This window comes from Patiria miniata, unplaced genomic scaffold (genome assembly GCF_015706575.1).
Source record: "Patiria miniata isolate m_02_andy unplaced genomic scaffold, ASM1570657v1 HiC_scaffold_5, whole genome shotgun sequence".
Lineage (NCBI taxonomy): Eukaryota > Metazoa > Echinodermata > Asteroidea > Valvatida > Asterinidae > Patiria > Patiria miniata.
Window position 1 is genome coordinate 5,649,491 of NW_024037072.1, and position 20,423 is coordinate 5,669,913.

The following is a 20,423-nucleotide window of genomic DNA, read 5'->3' on the forward strand; positions in this document are numbered from 1 at the left end:
ATTTTTGTCTTTACTAAAATGTGGAAGACAATGCAAGAGCATGTTTTACCATATCTTTAACAGCTGCTTAAAGACAATGTTATGTGTGAATTTATAGGTCAATTTATGGCTTACCACCCCTTTTATTTCTTTAATCCAAAATTATTCGATGAAAACTCATCTTGCAGCTGATGGTCACTGGCGTTTGCTGTAGCATTTGGTCAAGCTATCTATAAACTAAACGCTGCCTACCGTGGAAACAATATGGCACGCCATAACCGATGGACGGAATTCTGAATCAATCTACATGTATTCCTTGCAGCATACACCCTATAGATGATTCTTGTTCCGGAAAATCTGTTCTTTCTGGTTAAATGAACTATTGTCTTCCAAATTGTCGAATCGAAGTAAAACTCTTTAGAGAAATTCGTGACAAATTCGTTGAGATTTTGCAACAAACCACGGTTTACATGTATATGCAAACGATAGTACGCGCGGACGCCGGCTATTTGCATAAACTCCACACATAAGCCCAATTAGCCAATGACAAACGCGGGTATATTAACCTTTTAAGCACATTACTCATAGATTACTCATACATTACTCATAGAACAGCAAAACATTGAACATTAAAGAATAACATTTGAATTAACTTTAATGAAATGCCATATCCTGTACCATCACGCATTCATCACCAGTGTACAAAGCTTAACCGATAGAACACAAGACCCCGGATGTCATGACCTGAATTGTAAACAGGACAGAGGTCATGACATCCAAGCCAACAGTGTGGGGGCGCTGTTCCATTGTGATTACTGTTTTCACCCGAAAATGATAAAATATGCAAAATGAGGGTCGTGAGGCAAGAAGAATTGAAGAGTTCACTAATCAATTCAAATTCATGCACGCATGCGCATAAATGGGCCCAAATGCAAAAAGCGAAAGTGGCCCATTGAAAATGTACAGGGGTCCAAACAGTTTTATAATTTTTTCTCAGTTTCACCAGGATTTGTCCCATTTGTCTTTGGGAAAAGTCCCTGAAATCGTCACAGGTATTACTTTCTGGTCTAAGTTGTTTTTTTGGGGTACAAAATAAACTCTTTAAAAACGGCTTTCGTCACGTGCGTACAAGGTCCAAGGAAATCAGCAAGGCTCCTTTCCGCACAAGTGCCAAGAAATAACCGTATGCTTCAGGGTACCATCCACGCCGGCACACGATTTCACCCGTGCGTGCAACGGACGGACACGTTGACCGGAGATTATAAATGCGGGTGGGCCGCCCGACGCGAAAATCACACCTTCCTAATATACATGTACATGCATGTACACATGTGTAAAGAAGTGCTTGACGACACGAGAATGTTGCACTTTTTGCCGCTGACCAGTTAAGCGTGATTTTCGAATTCGTTTTGAAATATTCAACATTGTATCAGGATGCTGATATGATATCCAACATGTATCAGGATACTTTCGCATTTGTTTTCCTCTTTCAAGCCTATTCTTGGACACATATCCTGATTTTAAGTTCCAGTGTCTGCAAGAGCTCTTTTCACGACTTGGTACTCAATTAAAAAAATGAAACAAGTTCGACTAAAACCCCGAAATTTCTAATATCTCTGTTGCCGTATTATAGCTCCGTGGTTGCAGCATGCTCATGCATATAGGTTGACATTATCGCCAGTCACGTCAACATTAGTCTCGCGTTTCTTAATGAATGACCCAGCCAGTGATGTTAGTGCAGGCGCCAAGTCAAGTCACGAATCAACCATTGTTAAAATTGGTTCCTGCTCGAACTTTCTCTCGTCTAATGATGGAAATCCAAAGAAAAAAAAGCCTCAGTTGTCAGTCATTCAACAAAGTAAACCCACAGCATCTGTTCAATGATTTGGCGATCAACAGGGATCGATAAAGTACACTTTGAAATAACAAGGCTCCAAATTATTAATAATCTAACAATTAGTTTATAAGTAATTATTATTTGAATAATAATAATTTTTTGTGCTCGGTTATAAAAACCACACAAGAGTTCCACGTATTGATTACACTGCTCTGAAATTCAATATCGGAGACAGCAAATCAATCAAGAGTCAGATTGATTCTGATGAAATATGTCCTGGTTTGTTTCCCAATTGTTTTCCCTCCTAAGTTGTCGCTTCAAGTCTGAGTGACAGTCATGTCAACATAACACCATCAAGTCAGCCAACACAATGTACACACAAACTACAAAAACCGTATATAAAAAGCTCACTTCTCCTCACTTTTTCATCGCAATCCTTTCGACTTGAAAAGCTGCGAGTGTATAGGCGACAAAATTATCACGATGAAGGTACTATCCAGCCTGGTCCTCATAGCCTTGATTTCAGCCGTCTTTGCAGGGTGCGGTCCATCCTGCCCGGATGGGTACCTCAACTGGGAACACGACTGCTACAAGCTTTACGATGTTCAAAAGACCTGGGCCAATGCTGAACAACATTGTGTGTAAGGACAACAGTCATTATGTTTTATATCATCATAATTCTTCTCAGAACTAATATCTTCTAAGCAGTAGTTATTACCACATGGTGTTACCGCAAAACCGAAACGATACCGATACCCCACCATGCAAAGCCTCAAATCTTATATCATCATAATTGTGATTTTATAACCCTGATTTTTGCATCCATGTTATAATGGGAGTGATCCTTAAATGATCTGTATGCTCACAGGTTTATGAAATATCTGATTAGTCTTAATAATTTTGTATTTCAAAAAGGCTATTTTAGTGAGGCTTAGATGAAGAGTTTGAAGTTTAATGGTTCGGAAGTAACGTCACTTTTCGTAAAGCAACCTGAAGGTCCTCAAAGTTGTTCTCGGAGGCGCTCAATAGAGACTCCAAAATTGTAGTTCAATATTGACATTGACCCCATGAACAATTATTGGTCTTTAGGCACATCTATAATAATATACAGCAACATTTAAGTTTGTTCTACTGGTCTTAATGATGGGTACTGATTTGAAAATATTTTATTTACTAATCAATTATGTTATACCATGGAGTCTAATTAATTCACAGGAAGCTATAAAATCTGAGCATATCAGCGGGGCTCAGATTTCGCAGCATGCAGAATTATATTTTCAAAAATCCTTTGAACACTTTTCAGGGTGATCACAACCAAGTCGATCAAAAATGATTGATTATCTATGTGTGTAAGTTTATCAAGAGCTCGCAAGTACATGTACGTATGAACAATGATTGGTTTGGTTTCAACAGGCTGTCAATCTCATTGCATCAAAATTCATATAAATAACCGGGGAAAAAAGTAATGTGCGTAGTTCGCATGTGCATATATAGTTCGAAACTTCGCACTTCTTTGTTTTTTTTTCTCCAGAGCCGACGGGGCCCACTTGGCGTCAATCCACTCGGCCGCCGAGGACAACTTTCTAAACCTCCTATCCCAGCAGGGCACGGCCGGGAGCAAGCACACCTGGATGGGCTTGAACGACCACGCGACGGAAGGAAGCTTCGTGTGGACCGACGGTTCTCCTTGTGACTACTTCAACTGGCACAACGCAGAGCCCAACAACGCTGGAGCCGGGGAACAATGCGGGGAGATCAACTTCTTCGCCCTGGACGGCACCTGGAACGATCATTTCTGCAGTCGGACCCATCGGTTCATCTGCAAGATACCTCCAAGTTATCATTAAACGGCGCAAAAGTGATGACCCATCACCGCCGCCCTATAAATTGATAGTTCTATAGTTTATCATGAGCAAGTAAGAGAGATGACACAGAAACAATGCATTGCTGGCTGGAGACGTGGGTTTAATCTACGTTTCGAGACAGTAAAACTGCTCTTCTTCAGGAATCTATACAAGTGAAAAAAAAAATAATATTAACAGAGCGTAAACAAAATGAACATAAACGACAATAACAGAACTTATAACAAGTGGGATAATTGTTGTGATTGTGAGTTTATCATGAGTATACTTTTAAGCCACATAGATTTGCGAAACATGTCATTGTATACATTTTAATTCAAACTCATGATAAGAATTGTTAAGCTTTTCAGAATTCGTTTCGGACCTCATTGACTTAAACAAAAGGTGAAAGTCCACCTTAGGCCTATGTAAAGAAATCACAAGATTCAAGCTAGGGGTATTTCATCACTTGTTAGTGTGAATTCACAACACAATCTCTTTGATTTGATTCAAGATCTTTAGAACTCAAAGGAAGAAAAAAATAAAGATGTTTGGATCCACCATCCATGAAAAATATTGCTACACCAGCTGATTTTGTGTCGCTTACTTTACCATGTATTGTGTCGGAAACGGGCTTCCATGAGATGCGGCTACGTCTAGCTATCGACCTATCTCACGCGACACCATCTTGGAAATCAAAGCGAGGCATTTAACGCTAACAAACATGGCGTGTTTATGAGTTTGTTTCTCGATTGTCATTCCTATTGCCTGCTCCGGGCCCGAAATTGGTTGCATCATCATGGGCTCCTGATCTCCTCATGCAGACTCTGTTTTGTGACATCTGATTTTCTTTCCACCTCTGATTTTCATTCCCGATCATCATTCCTATCTCCTGCTCCCCTCCAAATTAGTTGCATCAGTGGATCTCCCCTGACTGTCTTTTGTGTTATATCTTCTTTTCTTTCCATCCCTACAGCCAGGCTAAATTGCTAAATTGGACACTACCTTCTACATGTTTAGCCAATTTTCTTGCGCTGAGCAGTCAATCGGGAACCGCCCTCAACCGATACGAATTTGACAATTTGGCTTGTGACCTGTGAGTTGTTGCTGAGCGAATGTGTGTGTTCACGTGTGCAGAGCAACCACTGATCTCCATTAGTGAGAGCAACACTATACGAACCTCTGATATATCCGAGCATGCAAATCTTATGTGACCCCGCGCGCCGGCCAACCGGATCGACTTTAGAAATTGTGACGTCATTTCGAGCAGAAATTCGGCCTAAGCTGGTGATTGGTCAACTATTGGCTGCCATGCATGTGTTTTTTTTTTAATACAACAACGGGTTACCGAAGACGCGATAGAAGCATCCGCTGAATGGTGAGAAACTGGAGGTCAAGACGCAGTCTTGTTTTGCATAATTAATTGCTGAAACTGCGCGAATATCTGTGTGCAAGCGGAAATACATAGTCGACGGATGGGGTAGAGGCTGAATGCTGAAGCAAAGCACGAGGCAACGCACGTGAGGTGAATACTTAAAATGCAGCACAATGTGAAGGTCTTTATTGTCCGAACTGTTCTCCACATTTTGAGTGACTTTGCATGTGACAGCCTGTTCGATCAACGACCCTTTTACCTTTTGCCGTGAAGTTGAAATGCAACTATAACTGCGAACGTCTCTGATGGAACTATGGAAGGCATATACGTCATATGGTCTTCATGCAGTTTGTTCGTTGCCAATAATTACACCGTTATAACCTGTTTTGTTGAAGTTTCAGCTCAGTGGATATTACACTTTTCGAGAAAACAGTGGAAAACCATGCACAACCTTTTCATCACAAAACACAATTTCGTCAATATTTCAAAAAAAAAAATCAGTCAATTGACTCAGTGATCGTTAGAAATCACTTACATCTCTTGATTTCTTCTAAATGACATCAGGCCAGATGGAATGACATCAAGGGGTGATTAGTACCAGTACGACCCAATCCAATTAAGTAAACCTTTTGATAATAGCTTGGTTTAGGTTACTTTTGGGATAACTGCAAATGATCTTATGCCTTCAAACGTCTGCAGTCACGAACCTCATTTTTCTTGGCTCCCTGCTTGCTGTCAAATTAAACACGAGCGGCTGGCTATTGATCACCAGCGATGCTTTGCCATTTAGTCAAATGTCGAATTGCGGTTGCTCCACGAAATACATTTTAACTATATTCAACCATAGTTCTTGATTTTACCATAGGACCAGCTCTATGAGCTTACTTGCTCAAAGCATATGCCTAGAACTCAGCTATACCCAGCTGTATACTGAGGTTCCCCTGTGCACGAGCTAATTGCGGTGTTCGGTATACCTGGCCAAGTTTTCGTATTCGTGCTCCGAGACGCATGCTTCAGCTGCCATGCAAAATCACGGAGGACAAAAGAGTAAAATTGTTAGAAGATGCACTTAGGAACAGTTGCGGGTCAAGTTCGGCTCCAAAAAAGGTTCAACGAAAACAGCTGCAGCCGACCAAAAGTATGAAAAATAGATGTTGAATTTATAAATGTTTCATGATAAAGTAATCAAGAGAGGGACCTTGGATGAACTGCAGCCCTTGCTTAATTTTATGTTCGAACCTTGACTTGCATTCACAAAAATGCCCCGCATTGCATGCATATGAGCTGGATGTATAGCGGCCAGCCGGATTATTAAATTCCAGCTCGGCGAAGCCTTTAAAGTAATCAATTATATCTAGCCGGCCAGGTAGATCTACTTAACCACTTTCCTTACCTCTCCTCGGCAACTCCCCTAATGCAACCAATTCATTGTAGTGTCTTACTCTCAACAGATATGATCCACGATGTTCGTTTTTTTTCTCTCATAAAATTCCTACATGGATAGGCCTGCGCATCATTCCTATTTTTCCAAAACTCTGGCCCCATTTGTTTCCGCGCCTAGCCTGCGTCTCCAGTTTTATAACCATGTCCCCCCTTGCTATCCATACAAAACAACTCGGCTCAATTTTAAGGGGAAAAAGGGCAAGTTTAATAGCCTATAGTAACTCAAGCACGAGTACACTTTCTTTAGATTAGACAGTGGTTGGAAATGAAAATTTCACCGATACCCTTTAATAATTAAACATTGCCTCTTAGATGTCGCCCCGCGATCGGCCAATGTACGAATCACGATTTTCCACCGCCATCTATAACCTCGGCAAATAGGGAAATTGTTGCGATGCCGTGCACGCGATCAAGATCTTAACAGCAATCAGTCGTCGACTCCGCCCTCCATCCCTCCCCCGCCTCCACCCCCCCCCCCCCCCCCCCCGCATGCTGAACAGTCGGAGCCAACGCGCGCCTCAGTATGATGCACGTGCGACCCCCCCCCCCCCCCCCCGCGAAGGACACTTCTCTTCGCCCTCTTTACACACAGCACACACTCTGTGTTTTTGCCCATTCGATGAGCAACGACAACACGCGACGTCGGCGAAATCAACATCAGCAAACAACGGCCGACCGCTCCGCTCCGCCTGCTGAGCGAGTCACAAGCTGCGCTGCTGCGGAGGAACGAAGAAGACTGGAGCCCCGCGGAAGGTGAGCTTGACAAAATGGATAATTTTCTCCTCCCTTGGTTCTTGGGTAAAAAGTAATGTCTCGTAAGCCTGGTGGGAGTGGAATCTGGGGCACGGGCACGTATACGGCGCTGATTTGCAATTTCATCGGGGAGTTGAAGAGGTTTTGTGCGGTGAAACACAAGCTGCCTCATTCGGTCAAGGGCTGGGCAGCCAACATTGTAAACAGAGTAACATTTCTCGTGTGTTTGTTTTTTTGGCGATGCACTGGGGATTTTATTCTAACCAGTGTCCTCACGTCCTGCTTTACTTTATTCTGAAAAAGGGAAATCAACCGTCTGAAATGATCAAGTTAATATGAATTACCTTTTATACCACGAGAATAAAATTTATTCCACTCGAAACCATTGGCTTATGATTGTACCCTGGTGTATCACTGGATTTTAATCTTGAGATTGAAGAGCTGTTTTCCAGAAATTAGGCTTTTTTTATGATAAATTCTCTTTCCCCACGGGCATTGGGCCATTACAATTTGGCATAAACGGAATTGTTCACGCAAGAGATTTCTTTCTTCCAGCGTAGTGCACACAGGTACACGAGCATACTAATTGACATTTTGTACGTTTGGCTTATCAGGTAAGTCTACCAATCATGAGAAGAAAATGATTCTGCATTAGTATACAGAAATTATGCAGTGGACAGTGAACAATCAACATACATTGTCAGCCTTTTGGCATCAGTGAACAAAACACTGTTGATGTTGATCATTCGCCTTGACTCGTGCGTACCAAAGACGGAGGTTTAATAGAACTAATTGCATGCCACGTTCGCCTTCGTGCCCAGGAGGCATGACTGCACCGAACACTGATTGGGAACATTAATTTTAATTTTATCATAATATCGGGTGAAAAATTTCATCGGACTCGTGGGCGAGCAGTAATAGGCGGCCTTTATAATGACGAAACTATGGAAATCACGATTTCTGCTCATGGTGAGAAAATGTCCTTCACTGCCTGTTTGCGTTGTAAATCCTTTCTCCACGACATGTTGACACGAGCACACCCACGGTAATTATAGACGTGGGCAGAGTATCGCACAATAGGCCTATACATCGAGTAATTTTGCTAATGAACACGACTGATGAAAGCAAAATGCCACGGTGAATGTATACTCATAGAGTTGGTAAGAACATTGTATATTTTCCTTGTAACTGCTACCGCCTAGTAGTAGAATTATGAGATTATTGGTCATATTAAGAGCAGTGATGATTTAAGCCAAACTGCGCATGACTGAACGAAAGCAAAACGGCCGCATTATACGACGCGTTGGTAGTAATACTTTTTCTTGATTATTGCCGAGTAAAGAAGAAATTTAAACCGCAACCCTCACCTTTCCACTAAATACATTCATTTGTAAAGTGTAATATACTAAATTTGTGACTCGGATATATTTAAATTAAATTCTGTCGAGACAAAGATTGTTTCATACAGGCCTACATTTAAAATTGGTTTTATTTTTTTGTAATGGAAGTAGTTATAATAATTACCAAAAATGGGACCATAGGGAGACATTCCCATAGACTTGTGCGCACAATTTTTCAAACTTAACTGTGCTCTAACCCAATATTCCCTGGTCCTTTCCCGCGAATTTCGGTATGTTTACTAATTAGTCCACGAGAAACAAATATAACCCGGTTGCGACGGCAAAAATTTGCCTCTAAAGGGGGGCTGTGGAATTAGGGAGACATGAAAATGTCTCCCTAATGACCGATGTCTCCCAATTGTCGAAGAAATTACGATAACGTGTCTCCCTAATGGTACTATTGGGGGAACACTGGTTCCCGTGCCATACTTGACTAGAGAGATTTGGAACCAGCGCGTAGCTTCAAGATGTGTGTGCATTACGATGGCCAACGATCTATCCAGGTATCTAAACGTGGAGATCAGTGGTTATTTGGCGTACTCACGCCATCACTCACACACACGATGGGTCTTATTTACGAGTCGGCCATTTTGAATTGAAAGTTACGTAAAATCTTAATTTTTGGAACTTGCGAAGAGAAATGAAAGCAAGTTCATTTATAATAAATTCCAGTCTGCTTCAATAAATAATTTAAAATGTGTAATTAAACAGTCCATAATGTTTAAAGTCGTATTTAAAAAAGAAATGACAGTAAAACAAGGCTGCATTGTGCGTGCATAGATAGTCGGGCGCCATCCCATTACACCGTAAACAATTAGTGAAATACATTCAGGGAACTCGACAAAAATGGCCAACTCGTGAATAAGGCCCATACCTACATTTCAAAGGCATCTTGAGTATAAACGCAGAACAACGTCATGTCATTTCATGGTGTATTATATTTGATACCTGAGGCACACGAAGTATTGAGAAATTATTTAATCAGACATTTTTTAACCGAGTTATGTCGATTGTTTTCTGCTATGCCGTATTGTTGAGTTAAGTGCTAGTTGTGTGAAGAAAACCTCGGAATGATGTTCAAGGCGAAAACAAGGAATCAGTTTAGTAGGGTTTAATACCCAAATCCACACGTTTGTGTGTAAGCTTCGTTAATCGTTTGTACGTGTATGTACTATGTGTGTATTTGTACCAGTGGCTCCAGTTTTTATAGTGTATGAGTCCCGTTTAGTGATTTTTTTTTTAAAAGATTTGTCTAATTGTATTAAATAATTGTGCCTGTTTTCCATAATCTCCCTTTTGTGTTTTCTCACAGCTTTTCGCATTTTTCTCTAATGGTGTTAATGTGTTGTTTTGAACTACTCTGTTTTTATTTGTATATTTCAATGATTGGAAAATTCCATGCCTGGATTCGAACCCGATTCGCAGGCGTGGACGACGAGAAAAGTACTTGAACTCCCATATTCTAATGAAAAAAAACCCCTCACACTTCCGAGAAAGATCATTCCTATGATTGAACTAAGGATTAGGCCAACCATTAATTCGTCAAATCTTTTATTTGCATTTTTGTTTTAATGAACGAACTATGTCATTAAAATTTTAAAACAATCCTATAGATGTTTTTCGCTCATGACAATGTACAATCGTACATTATTGACCAGCTGAGCGTGCATAGATTACTGACACATACACTCGCTACATTGGGCACTTTAAAGCATCGGATTCGAGACTGTCCTTAAACAGCTAGCTGCGTGTTTCGATCGGGATGATTTTGAAACGAAGACTGACATTTATAAATGCCAAACATGGATTGAAGTACACAACTATCCAGAAGGCACGAGAAATAAAAGAAAGTGAACATAAACAAATAGGTGTTCGGAAAAAAGAAAGAAAGAAGGGTGAACAAGGAGGCAGCATAAGCGTGTGTTCGCGAGTAATTTTGGTAAAAAGTAATTAGTGGTCTGTTAAAACCACTGATAATACATGAAACAGGAGAAACAACACTTCCGATCCTAATTGAACCGAACAAAACCGAACCAAAGCAACCAAACCGAACAGAACCACACTTTATATTATGTACAGGTATAAATTGAGCTACGCATTGGAGTAAGAGTGCCACGATGTCACTGAATTCAAAGATTGTTTTTTTAAATGCGTTCCCGTTTTGGTATTGGTAGTCGCCATCTTAGCCGTGACGTCACAACGATTGGGTCACGTTTTTCGCTTCCCGTTATGTTGCACGTTGGCACCGTGAACAAAATGTACGCAGAAAGCAAATGGCTGCACCATACTCGCTGAAACTGACGATTTGTTGTCTACTTTCAACTTTTGGAAAACAGGAAGAACAGCAGTGAACCTCGATAGTTTGAAGACGGCCTGCAGGCTCCTTTGTTTAGCTTTTATTGTTAAATCGAAATTCAGCGAAATTTCATCATAAAACGATAAATATGTGTAATACGTGTTATCGAGTATATGAAAGAACCGTATAAGCTACTTCTATAAAAAAGAAAAAAAAAGTGCTTCTGGCCTCACATCAGGAAGCGACGTTTACTACGATGGCATATAAAAACCAAGAAACTCAAAACGAGGTTCCATGGACAAAAGTATTACGCGCCGAGCTATATGAAGCTGACTGAGTGTTATGAAATGCACTTATAACGTCCATCTATTAAGCCAAAGGAGATAGGATGCCAGACATCAATTTACATAACACACGACACATACTTGACATCATGTGATGGACGATCTGTGTAGTGGACACAGGTGTCAAAAACGAGCTTTCATTTACTGGATTAGCCTACCAAGGTTTGACTGCAGATGCATTAATAATTGAATTCCCAGTAGTATGTTTAATGATCGCTGCAACAAGACAGACATTTTCACGTAAAAGTATAGCCCTTTATATTCAGTTGTTTAGTTATTTTTACACAGGGTATTCAGACACAGTTAAAACTGATTACCATTTTTCCTGCACACATTACAATAACAGGCACTTGAAGAAAGATGTAAATAGGCTAATGCAGGATAAAATAATATAGGTTTTCCCAGCTATTTTAACACTTTTATCACTCGAATTCCCTATATCATGACTTTAATTTCGTCCCCAATCATCGCCAAGCTCACTTCTCAATTTGAATTTCAAAAAGCCACCACTAGACTTCATTTAAGGTGCAGTATAATTCAAATTGTTAGCATTCTGATTCGTCCAAAATCTTTGAAATTCGTCTCGTGAAGCAATCGGCGTTGAATTGACAAAGCAAATTCATTTTTGTCATTCGTTTTCAAGTTGTTGTCATTGAATTTCGTTTCTTGTGACGTAAAGTGCATACGATTAGAAAAAGCGCCCAATCTTTAGACTTATTTGAAGAATTGTGCGCATTAAAACAATGATAATTTCAACATCCATTACCCTATATGTATAAATAAAAGTTGTTAGCTGCATAAGGTATGCATTTTTATTTTGTGTTTCACAATTAACATTAGAGTCAAGAATTGACATTTCAAATATGACATGGACACTAAGCGTCTTCTTAATGTTGCTCTTTGATAGACATATACCGCATTTCTGTTGTTTTATTCATATACCTGTACATATATCAAAGGGCAACATTAAGAAGGTCACGGTCTGATGTCAGTGCATAATTTCCATATGCTAAACAAAGAGCATATTGTGAAAGTCCCATTTCTGATTTTATTGTTAACTGTCAAAGAAAACTCAAAACTTACAGCTAACTTCTTTCATTTATAAGGAACTATTTGCTTAACATTAAAACTGTAATTAACGTGCACAATTCTTTAAATAAGTCCAAAGATTGGGCACATTTTTAATCGTTACGTTTTAAGTAACCAGAAACGAAATGTAATGATAACAACATGAAAATGAATGACAAAAAAAACGAATTTGCTTTGTCAATTCAACGCCGATTGCTTCACGAGACGAATTTCAGAGATTTTGGACGAATCGGTATGCTAAAAATTTGAATTTTACTGAACCTTAAATGAAATCTAGTGGTGACTTTTTGAAATTCAATTTGAGATGTGAGCTGGGCGATGATCAGGGACGAAATTAAAGTAATGATATAGGGAATTTGTGTGATAAAAGTGTTAAAATAGCTGGGAAAACCTATAGTACACTATCGAAAAAAACCACTAATTAATTTGATGCAGCGAACACAAGGGACACTGTTCATGTTATTTAAAACCCAAATTGAGGCAAACAGAATGCATTGATAACGGGAAGGACGTAAACCCCTCGAAATTCCTTTTATGGAGAAACAAAAAAAACCCGGAAACATTTACAGCGGGCTCCAAATTTTTCACGGTTTCCAAGTTTGTCAACTCCGTAGGTATGTAGAGTATATCACATGCTTTCAAAGCAGGGCCACCATATTATTCCGAACCGAGATCATTAGGACCTATCAGTCAGAACACATGTACGTCATTTAAACCGATAGGTTGTAGGCATGCTCGTGCATAATTATGTATGATGCGGACCAAAGCAATGAATAGGCGCAGCTTTTGCCACCAGCTATATAGAATGGTGTTTCGGTTTCACGCTCACGGTCTGAATATTTGATTAGATCCGCACCGACTTTCCCTCAGCGTGGCTGCGAGAATTGGCGGCGTTTTATTGATTGGTCATAAATTGAAGTTGCAACGGAGAAAGCCAAGTGTCCTTCTGCATGTTCCCTCTTGCTCCCAGTCGGGAAACAATCAGCAGTCTAAATCCGTGTTGAACAGTGATCTCATGGTGTTGAAAATGTACGTTTGTTCAGTCTATGTTCGTTTTGTGCTGGTCCTAAAGAGAGTCAGCCTTACAGAGTGTGCCAAACAAGTGCAACATTCAGAAAATAAATAATTAAAATTGAAAAACTAAATATTACATTACAGCCTGACTATTTCTCAATCCACTCCTTTTTACCCCATTCCATATCGGTCCCTAGATCCAGAAAAACAATCAATTAAGTGAAAGGGTGTAAATTTTGCTTGGGCCACGCACCTGTGATGTCACCAACTTCAATGCCTATTTAGTGCTTAACCCAGATTCAGCATGTCCAGCCGAGAGTGGCCCAAGTAACATTTACACCCTTCCACTTAATTGATTGTATGTCTGGATCTATGGACCCAAATGGAATGGGGTAAAAAAGAGTGTACTGGGAAATAGTCAGGCTTTAATGTAATATATAATTTCATTGAAGAAAAAACATTTAACAGTTTTAATAACTTGTTTTTTGAATGTTGCACTATTTTTTTGGCACACTCTGTATAGTCGTCTTTTTTTCTTAACTGACGACTGTTACATGTCAGCCTTGCCGTGCTATCGTATTAGCCCATATTTATCGCCAATGAACGGGCTAAATCACTCACATAGTGTACAAATGTCATATTGATGCTGCAAAGATCGTGGGCTTCCGTATAAACAGAGACAGAAGTTATGTCATTTGATCCTTCTTGCCCAGGAGATCGTACCCTGGATGGTGAATCCAGTACCTGGGTTCAATGATGGCATCAACAGAAAGCGATGTACGCCGTAGAAGAGCATTAGCCTGGGCAGCATTCTGGAAGCTTGTAAAAAATCTGGAAACAATTCATCTTGACCTCAAACTCAAGATCTTCCAAACTTCATGCCTCGCCATCCTCATGTATGCCTGTGAATCGCAGGCAGTGACCAAACACCTTGAAGCTTACATCGATAGCTTTGCTACAAACTGCTTCCGTATATCATTTTGAAGATCAGGTGGAGATACCACATCAGTAATGATGAAATCTATGAAATAACAGGACGACAGCCCCTCTCCATCACCATTTACCAACGGCAGCTTAAATGGCTTGGACATGCGCTGAGAAAACCAAAAGACAATCTGGTCAACCTCTACGCCCTCAACCTGTCCACGGGAACCGTAGGAAAGGAAGACCTACTTTGATGTACACATGCACAATGCATTGCCAGATTACTCTCTAAAGATGTAGCTCTTACGGCAGGGAAAATCAGTAATCGGGGCGGGGCGGGGGGGGGGGGGGCTAACATTTGACATCCAAGATGGAAACGGAAACGCGTAAACACAGCATATAAGTCTGAAATGTGTTTATCGGGTCCGAATCGCACACAGGTGGCTGTAAGAATCATTAGTTAATGTCGAGTTCCAATTTGGCAGGCTGAATTCATCAAGGAAAAAACCCAAAGGCGAGGTGGCCCATTATGAACGGAATATGATTTCCCAGCGGACGAAGAAACCTTATAATTTCTGTGGCGTGAACAGAAAAAAAGTAAAAACAAAAACACAACAACTTCTCGCAATCAGCATCATACATCAACTTAAAGAATAATTGCATCAACTTTCTTGAGCAACATCTCACAAAATAATGCACTACTCTGATGTTTCTCTGCTTTGTATTCTTCATAGATGATAGGAAGGGAGATTATCATGGTTCCATGTGAAAGAATCGGTATAAGCATTCTTTAGATATAAGATGTGAAGGTTTTCATGGTAAAGATAACAATGAGATGAAGTTTATGGTTCCACCATGGTCTCTTTTGTGAGTTTGTGGGTTTTTCAAAGAACCGGGGGTAACACAACGTTTCGGACAGTACGCTTTGCCCGCCGTTCTTATACCTTGCTTTTGTCAAACAAACGACACCTTATAAAGTACTCGACTATTTTCAAATATACTATATAAGTGTTGTAAATTATCGTATCCAAACACTCGATAAACAAACCCAACCAATTAGGCTAGAATGACCGTATCTGGAAGTAAGCTCGCAGTAGTGTGATAAATATTAGGGTACTTTTTTTCAGAGAAAAACGAATAATGATTTTACATTCCGTTGATGCAAGACCAGGGAGTTTTCCGGAAGGGACCCAAGAAAAATTTAGTAACATAACTTTCCAACTCCCATTTTTTTATGCTTTGACATTCATGTATATACAAAATGTAGGTTTTTTTTATACCGTTTCAAAACAGTGAGCAGATATACTTTGTCTTGTTGCAATGTCTACAATTTGTGTGCACCTTTGAACATTGGTTGTACTCTTAAACAAAGAAATGATCATTAAACACACAATCAGTCAACATAAAACGCCCATTGTCTTTCACCGCCATAAAGTCATATAACCATTAGACCATCACGATGTATACGCCTTGTTGATTCGGCAATATAGACGGTCATTAGAGGAGAGTGACATTTTATGCACGGGTTATGTTGATAGCACGCACGGCTGGCCAGAGCAAATCAGGCGGCTGTTCCGTGAAGCCAGAAAGCCTCATTCCTGAGCGCATCCCGTGTCATTGCTATGGCAACCAACGCCCAATCCATCATATTTTAGCCCGCACCGTCTGACAACCCGACTCAGGAGACAGATTTCAGAGATAGGAGAACACTCCCGATTGGACTGGAACACAACATGTAAGCACTTCTTGCTCAGCAATGATTAACCAAAGAGTAAACGCAATTAAGCAATCTCTTGCGGAACAAAAAACACATCAGCCACGTCTCGGGACACGCTGAATCAGCGCTCGGGGGATAAAGCTTGCGTCTGGAAACGCAAAATTGATACAGAGGGCATCGCATTGGTGTTCTAAATATTAAAGCCATGATGTCTTTTTTTTGGGGGGGGGGGGAGGGGGGGGGGGGGTGGGAGTGGTGGTGTGCTAAGTGCATCAGTGGATATTCACGATCGTGCTCTAGTCAAATTGCTCTCGAGATCAAAGTCTATACACACTCGTGAATATTTGACAGTGAAGAACAGCAAATGATTTTGTGGCGTATTCCACCGGAAATGTCGACAGTCAGGGCCCTCCGGCTGGCGAATGTTGACGGGGAAACTGTCCTTGTATTACTGAGAGAAAAGCCTGACTAATCCTATATGCAAAGATTACATATTTCCGAGTCGATCTCTGTTAATGACATTTTTCTTTGAAGCATTATTTTTCTATTGACAACACATTGGTTCGGTCAGCCCAAATATGTCATTAGGTAACCAGAACGAAACCATATTTCCCATTAGAACCACCCCCTATATATATTCATATATATGGAATAGATCCTTACGAATAATTATGCAAAACAAGACTGCGTCAAGACCTCGAGAATCTGACCATTCAGCGGCCGCCTTTTATCGGGTCTTCCGTTACCCGTTGTTGTATTTAAAAAAAAACTCAGGCATATCGACCAATCAACAGCTTAGTCCACATTTTCTGATCGAAACGACCTCACAATTTCCGAAGTCGCACTGAAATTTGCATTCCTAACGTAATATCAGACGTTGGACTTGGATATACGGAGAGGGCTCCGTTGGACAACGGGGGATACTCAGACTATACCTCCTCCCGCCCCCCCCCCCCCACTCAAACATTTTCCGGAACCATTTTGACTCAAAACATTCTCAAGGCAGTCACGACATTTCAAAATCACAAAGATTAGGCCTACGGCTTTGAGCAGAATTAAGCAGCTTGTGTTGTGGGATGCTCATGATTGGCTACATAGCCAAAGTTGAAATTAAGACCCAGAGTGGGTAATATGCTTGCCAGTAAATTTGCCAAAAAAAAGAAGTGCTGAGCTCACTTTTAGGATCACTTGAGTTCATCAATAAGTTCAAAGTGTTTGCTCATCAGGCAAAATAAGTTGCAGACGAATTTAATCGAAAATGTTTCACAGTGTGAACTGAAATGCACGTGCCTGAAATAGTTTAATCTTTAACTATATTATCATGCGCAAAATCTTGTCTACGATCTTTGCAAGGAACAGTAGATTGCCATAAGAACCGGAGATTAATTACATATTTCCCGTAATTACAATTGCAGAATGATGAAAACACTGCTTCATAACGATCAAACTGCAGTCGGCATGGCGGACCGCACCAGGTCCAACAGCACCGTGGCGACAGCAGCAACGACAACCACCGTAGCTTACCAAAGGAGCACCTCTTCCTCCATGTCTCCCCAGACGTCTTTTGGAGTGGTCCAGACAGATCCGACTACCTCCTCCACGGGAGCAGGAACAGGTAAGACGTCTAGTGGCTACGCATCCTCCTGTCCAGACCTTCTGTTTGTCAAGACCGAGCCTTGCGCTGCTGGAGAGATCCACCGTAAGCTCCACCTCACGGCGTCCCTGAGCGAAGGCCGGCGAAGCCCTCGAGCGGACGGCTACTCGCGGTACCAGCATTCACACTCAACTAAGACATCCCCGTGCCAGGGGAGGGAAGTGCTATCCCGCAAGACATCCTCTATTTCCTCCTGCCGCTCCTCCTCCGAGATGTCTTGCGACGAGGAGCTGGACATCTCCAAGGTGATACCTGAAATCAAAATTGATGAGCTGCCGCAGAGCTCCACGCCGTTCCGAGACAAGAACATCTCAGAGATTCTCAGCTTCCTTTTCGTCGGTGACGCCGAGGCAGCCTTCCGAGAACCCCTCCTGTGCCGACTCAACATCGAGTGTGTGGTGGATCTCAGCAACCTTTCCCCTGATGAGATCTCCAAGTCCATCCGTCTCAAGGACTGCCCTTGCGTCTGCCCTTCTCAGATGAAGCACACTCGCATCCGACTCAACCTCCTGGTGGACGACACAGTCAACGAGGATATCATCCATTACTTCGACGAGATCAATGCCTTCATAGAAGGCGCTCGGAAAATGGACCGTAAATGCCTGGTCTACTGTTTCGGCGGGCGATCTCTCTCGCCCACCATCGTGACCCAGTATCTCATGCAGCACAACGGGATGACCCTCAAACAGGCCTACAGTCTGGTCAAGAAGAGACGGCCAGAGACCACTATATCGGCCGGCTTCCGGAGCGCCCTCGTGCGACTAGAGAGGCAGCTGCATCCTAACACCAACCCGGCCATCATGTTCGAGAGCGAGTTTCAGACAGAAGCCGTTGGACCCTCGTGTACCCAACAGGCATGGACCTAATCGTAGATTGTCTGGTCCAGCATATTTCTGCTACTCCATTCGAGAAATGGCTCTTTGGTCTCTCACATACGACCAATTAAAGATCAAACGCTCTATCAAAATACTCCAGATACTACTCTGTTTGATTGTAACCCATCTGTGAAGGTAGAGACCATATTGTTCGGATCTCGAGCTGCTGCAGGGTCTCATTCCTGACGAACAGGGATAATAATTGAGATGCGCATTTGATCATAATTATGCTTATGGAATTTGCGTAATATATATGTATAAATTATTAATTTTATTGTTCGATCTTCCCTTGATCCTCGTTTAACTGAACAATTTCAGCAATTTTCGACTTCCAGATGACCGCCGCTCTACCAACTGAGCCATCCACCCTGTGTGTTATACAAAGCAACGGAATATAGGCTTACCTACAATGACAGGTGTAGCCAATCTAGAATAATGTTCTTATTCGTCAGCGTCTTGTGATACCTGAGGTTCTGCCAGTATATAAAAGCGTATTTCTTCTGAAGTTTTAGAATAACGTAAAATGCGAAAACTTTCCAGGCATGCTTTTGCGGATTGTTGGTGACTCGCAAAACGAGTCTTTGAAATCTATGTCTGGAAAAAGGTGAACTGAAATTGGCCGTTTGTAATTTTTGTCTCTGCTCCTTAACAAAATTTATCTTATCCAACATAGCGCACTTGTATATGTAACGTGTGCATAAGTGTATGTCCATTTTTGAAAATGGGTGTGTGAAATTAGGGAATAAACTAGGCGCCTTCTTGTTACTCACTCGTCATATTTTCTGGAGCATTCTGCTAAGATAATTTTTCTCAGCCATGGTGGCCTTTGCTTTCCATAAATCCATTTTTCGATGTCGGTACTGGGAATTTAAAGTAAGGTCTTATTTTTGGGGGTTTCCAAATTAAAGGTCATTAACGTCTAAACACTACATTAGGAAACTCGACTCACTTGTTGCGAAGTTTAATTATTTAGCATGAATCACACACAATACAAATACCAGTGAGGGCAACAATGTGACCGGCTAGACTGTAAATCACGATACAACAAATTGTCTAGGGTTCATTTTGACCGATAGTGAGTTGGAGACGTGTGCATTGATATGGAATGGCTGTGGATCACCGCGTGTGGGACGTGTCGACATTTTGTGTCCATCTGTACACATTTCTTTTTTCCACGTCGCATTTGGTGTATTTACCAAGAGGTGGTTGGTTGGTAGGCCCTAAACTATGGGCGCCCACCATTGGAAAAATAATAGGCCTACACAAAGAATTCACAAATTAGTGTTTGTAAAGTTTGTAAACCAATCAATGTTTGTAAAAAAAACCTCTCAATTATAAAAAAAACACTACCAAAAAAAAAGTATGATGAAAATACTCCCGTATGAATGAATGTCCTATATTTTGAGCAAAAAGATATTGCCAACGACGGATGAAATTTATGCCAAAAAAAAAAGAAAAAAAAATGGCGGCCGCCCATACACAATGTTAGTGAGCAAAAGAAAGGTGTATAGGTTACAGGAAGTTTATGTGATAACTGCTTTGGGTCATTTGAATAAATGATACATTTCCCAGTCCGTTATTTGTATAAGGGGTAATTTTCTATTAATACACAGAATTTAATTCTTTCTAAACTATAATTCAATAATAATATAATAATAATTTGGGAGGCTAATCATCCTTACTCGCAGCTGGTATGCTGAATTGCGAAGGACGCGGCTACAACGTGGTCGGGCCGCTAAAGGCGCCTATGGCTGCCAGCCACATCGACCCATATATGACCACGGAGCACAGCCTGAGATCGAAAGTGTTTGATTTTTCCGGAGGGAGGAAAACCAGAGGGCCCGGAGAAAACCCTCGTGGCACAGGAGAGAACCAACGCACA

General features: G+C 41.1%; 2 protein-coding genes across 2 annotated transcripts; both read left to right on the forward strand.

The window, feature by feature from the left end:
- Positions 1-2,258: 2,258 nt before the first annotated feature.
- On the forward strand, positions 2,259-4,205 carry LOC119742101 (echinoidin-like). Its single transcript, XM_038218124.1, has 2 exons — positions 2,259-2,457; positions 3,348-4,205. The coding sequence occupies exons 1-2, from the start codon at positions 2,300-2,302 to the stop codon at positions 3,661-3,663; spliced, it is 474 nt and encodes a 157-aa protein (XP_038074052.1). The 5' UTR covers positions 2,259-2,299; the 3' UTR covers positions 3,664-4,205.
- Positions 4,206-7,091: 2,886 nt separating this feature from the next.
- LOC119740289 (dual specificity protein phosphatase 10-like) lies at positions 7,092-20,148 on the forward strand. The gene is made up of 2 exons (XM_038215553.1): positions 7,092-7,228; positions 17,428-20,148. The coding sequence occupies exons 1-2, from the start codon at positions 7,095-7,097 to the stop codon at positions 18,530-18,532; spliced, it is 1,239 nt and encodes a 412-aa protein (XP_038071481.1). The 5' UTR covers positions 7,092-7,094; the 3' UTR covers positions 18,533-20,148.
- Positions 20,149-20,423: the final 275 nt, after the last annotated feature.

Excerpts from the sequence above, each read along its gene's own strand:
- LOC119742101 (XM_038218124.1), top strand. The coding sequence starts at position 2,300 with ATGAAGGTACTATCCAGCCTGGTCCTCATAGCCTTGATTTCAGCCGTC. Across the intron at positions 2,458-3,347 it reads AATGCTGAACAACATTGTGT|AGCCGACGGGGCCCACTTGG; the intron begins GTAAGGACAACA and ends TTTTTTCTCCAG.
- LOC119740289 (XM_038215553.1), top strand. The coding sequence starts at position 7,095 with ATGAGCAACGACAACACGCGACGTCGGCGAAATCAACATCAGCAAACA. Across the intron at positions 7,229-17,427 it reads AGACTGGAGCCCCGCGGAAG|AATGATGAAAACACTGCTTC; the intron begins GTGAGCTTGACA and ends TTACAATTGCAG.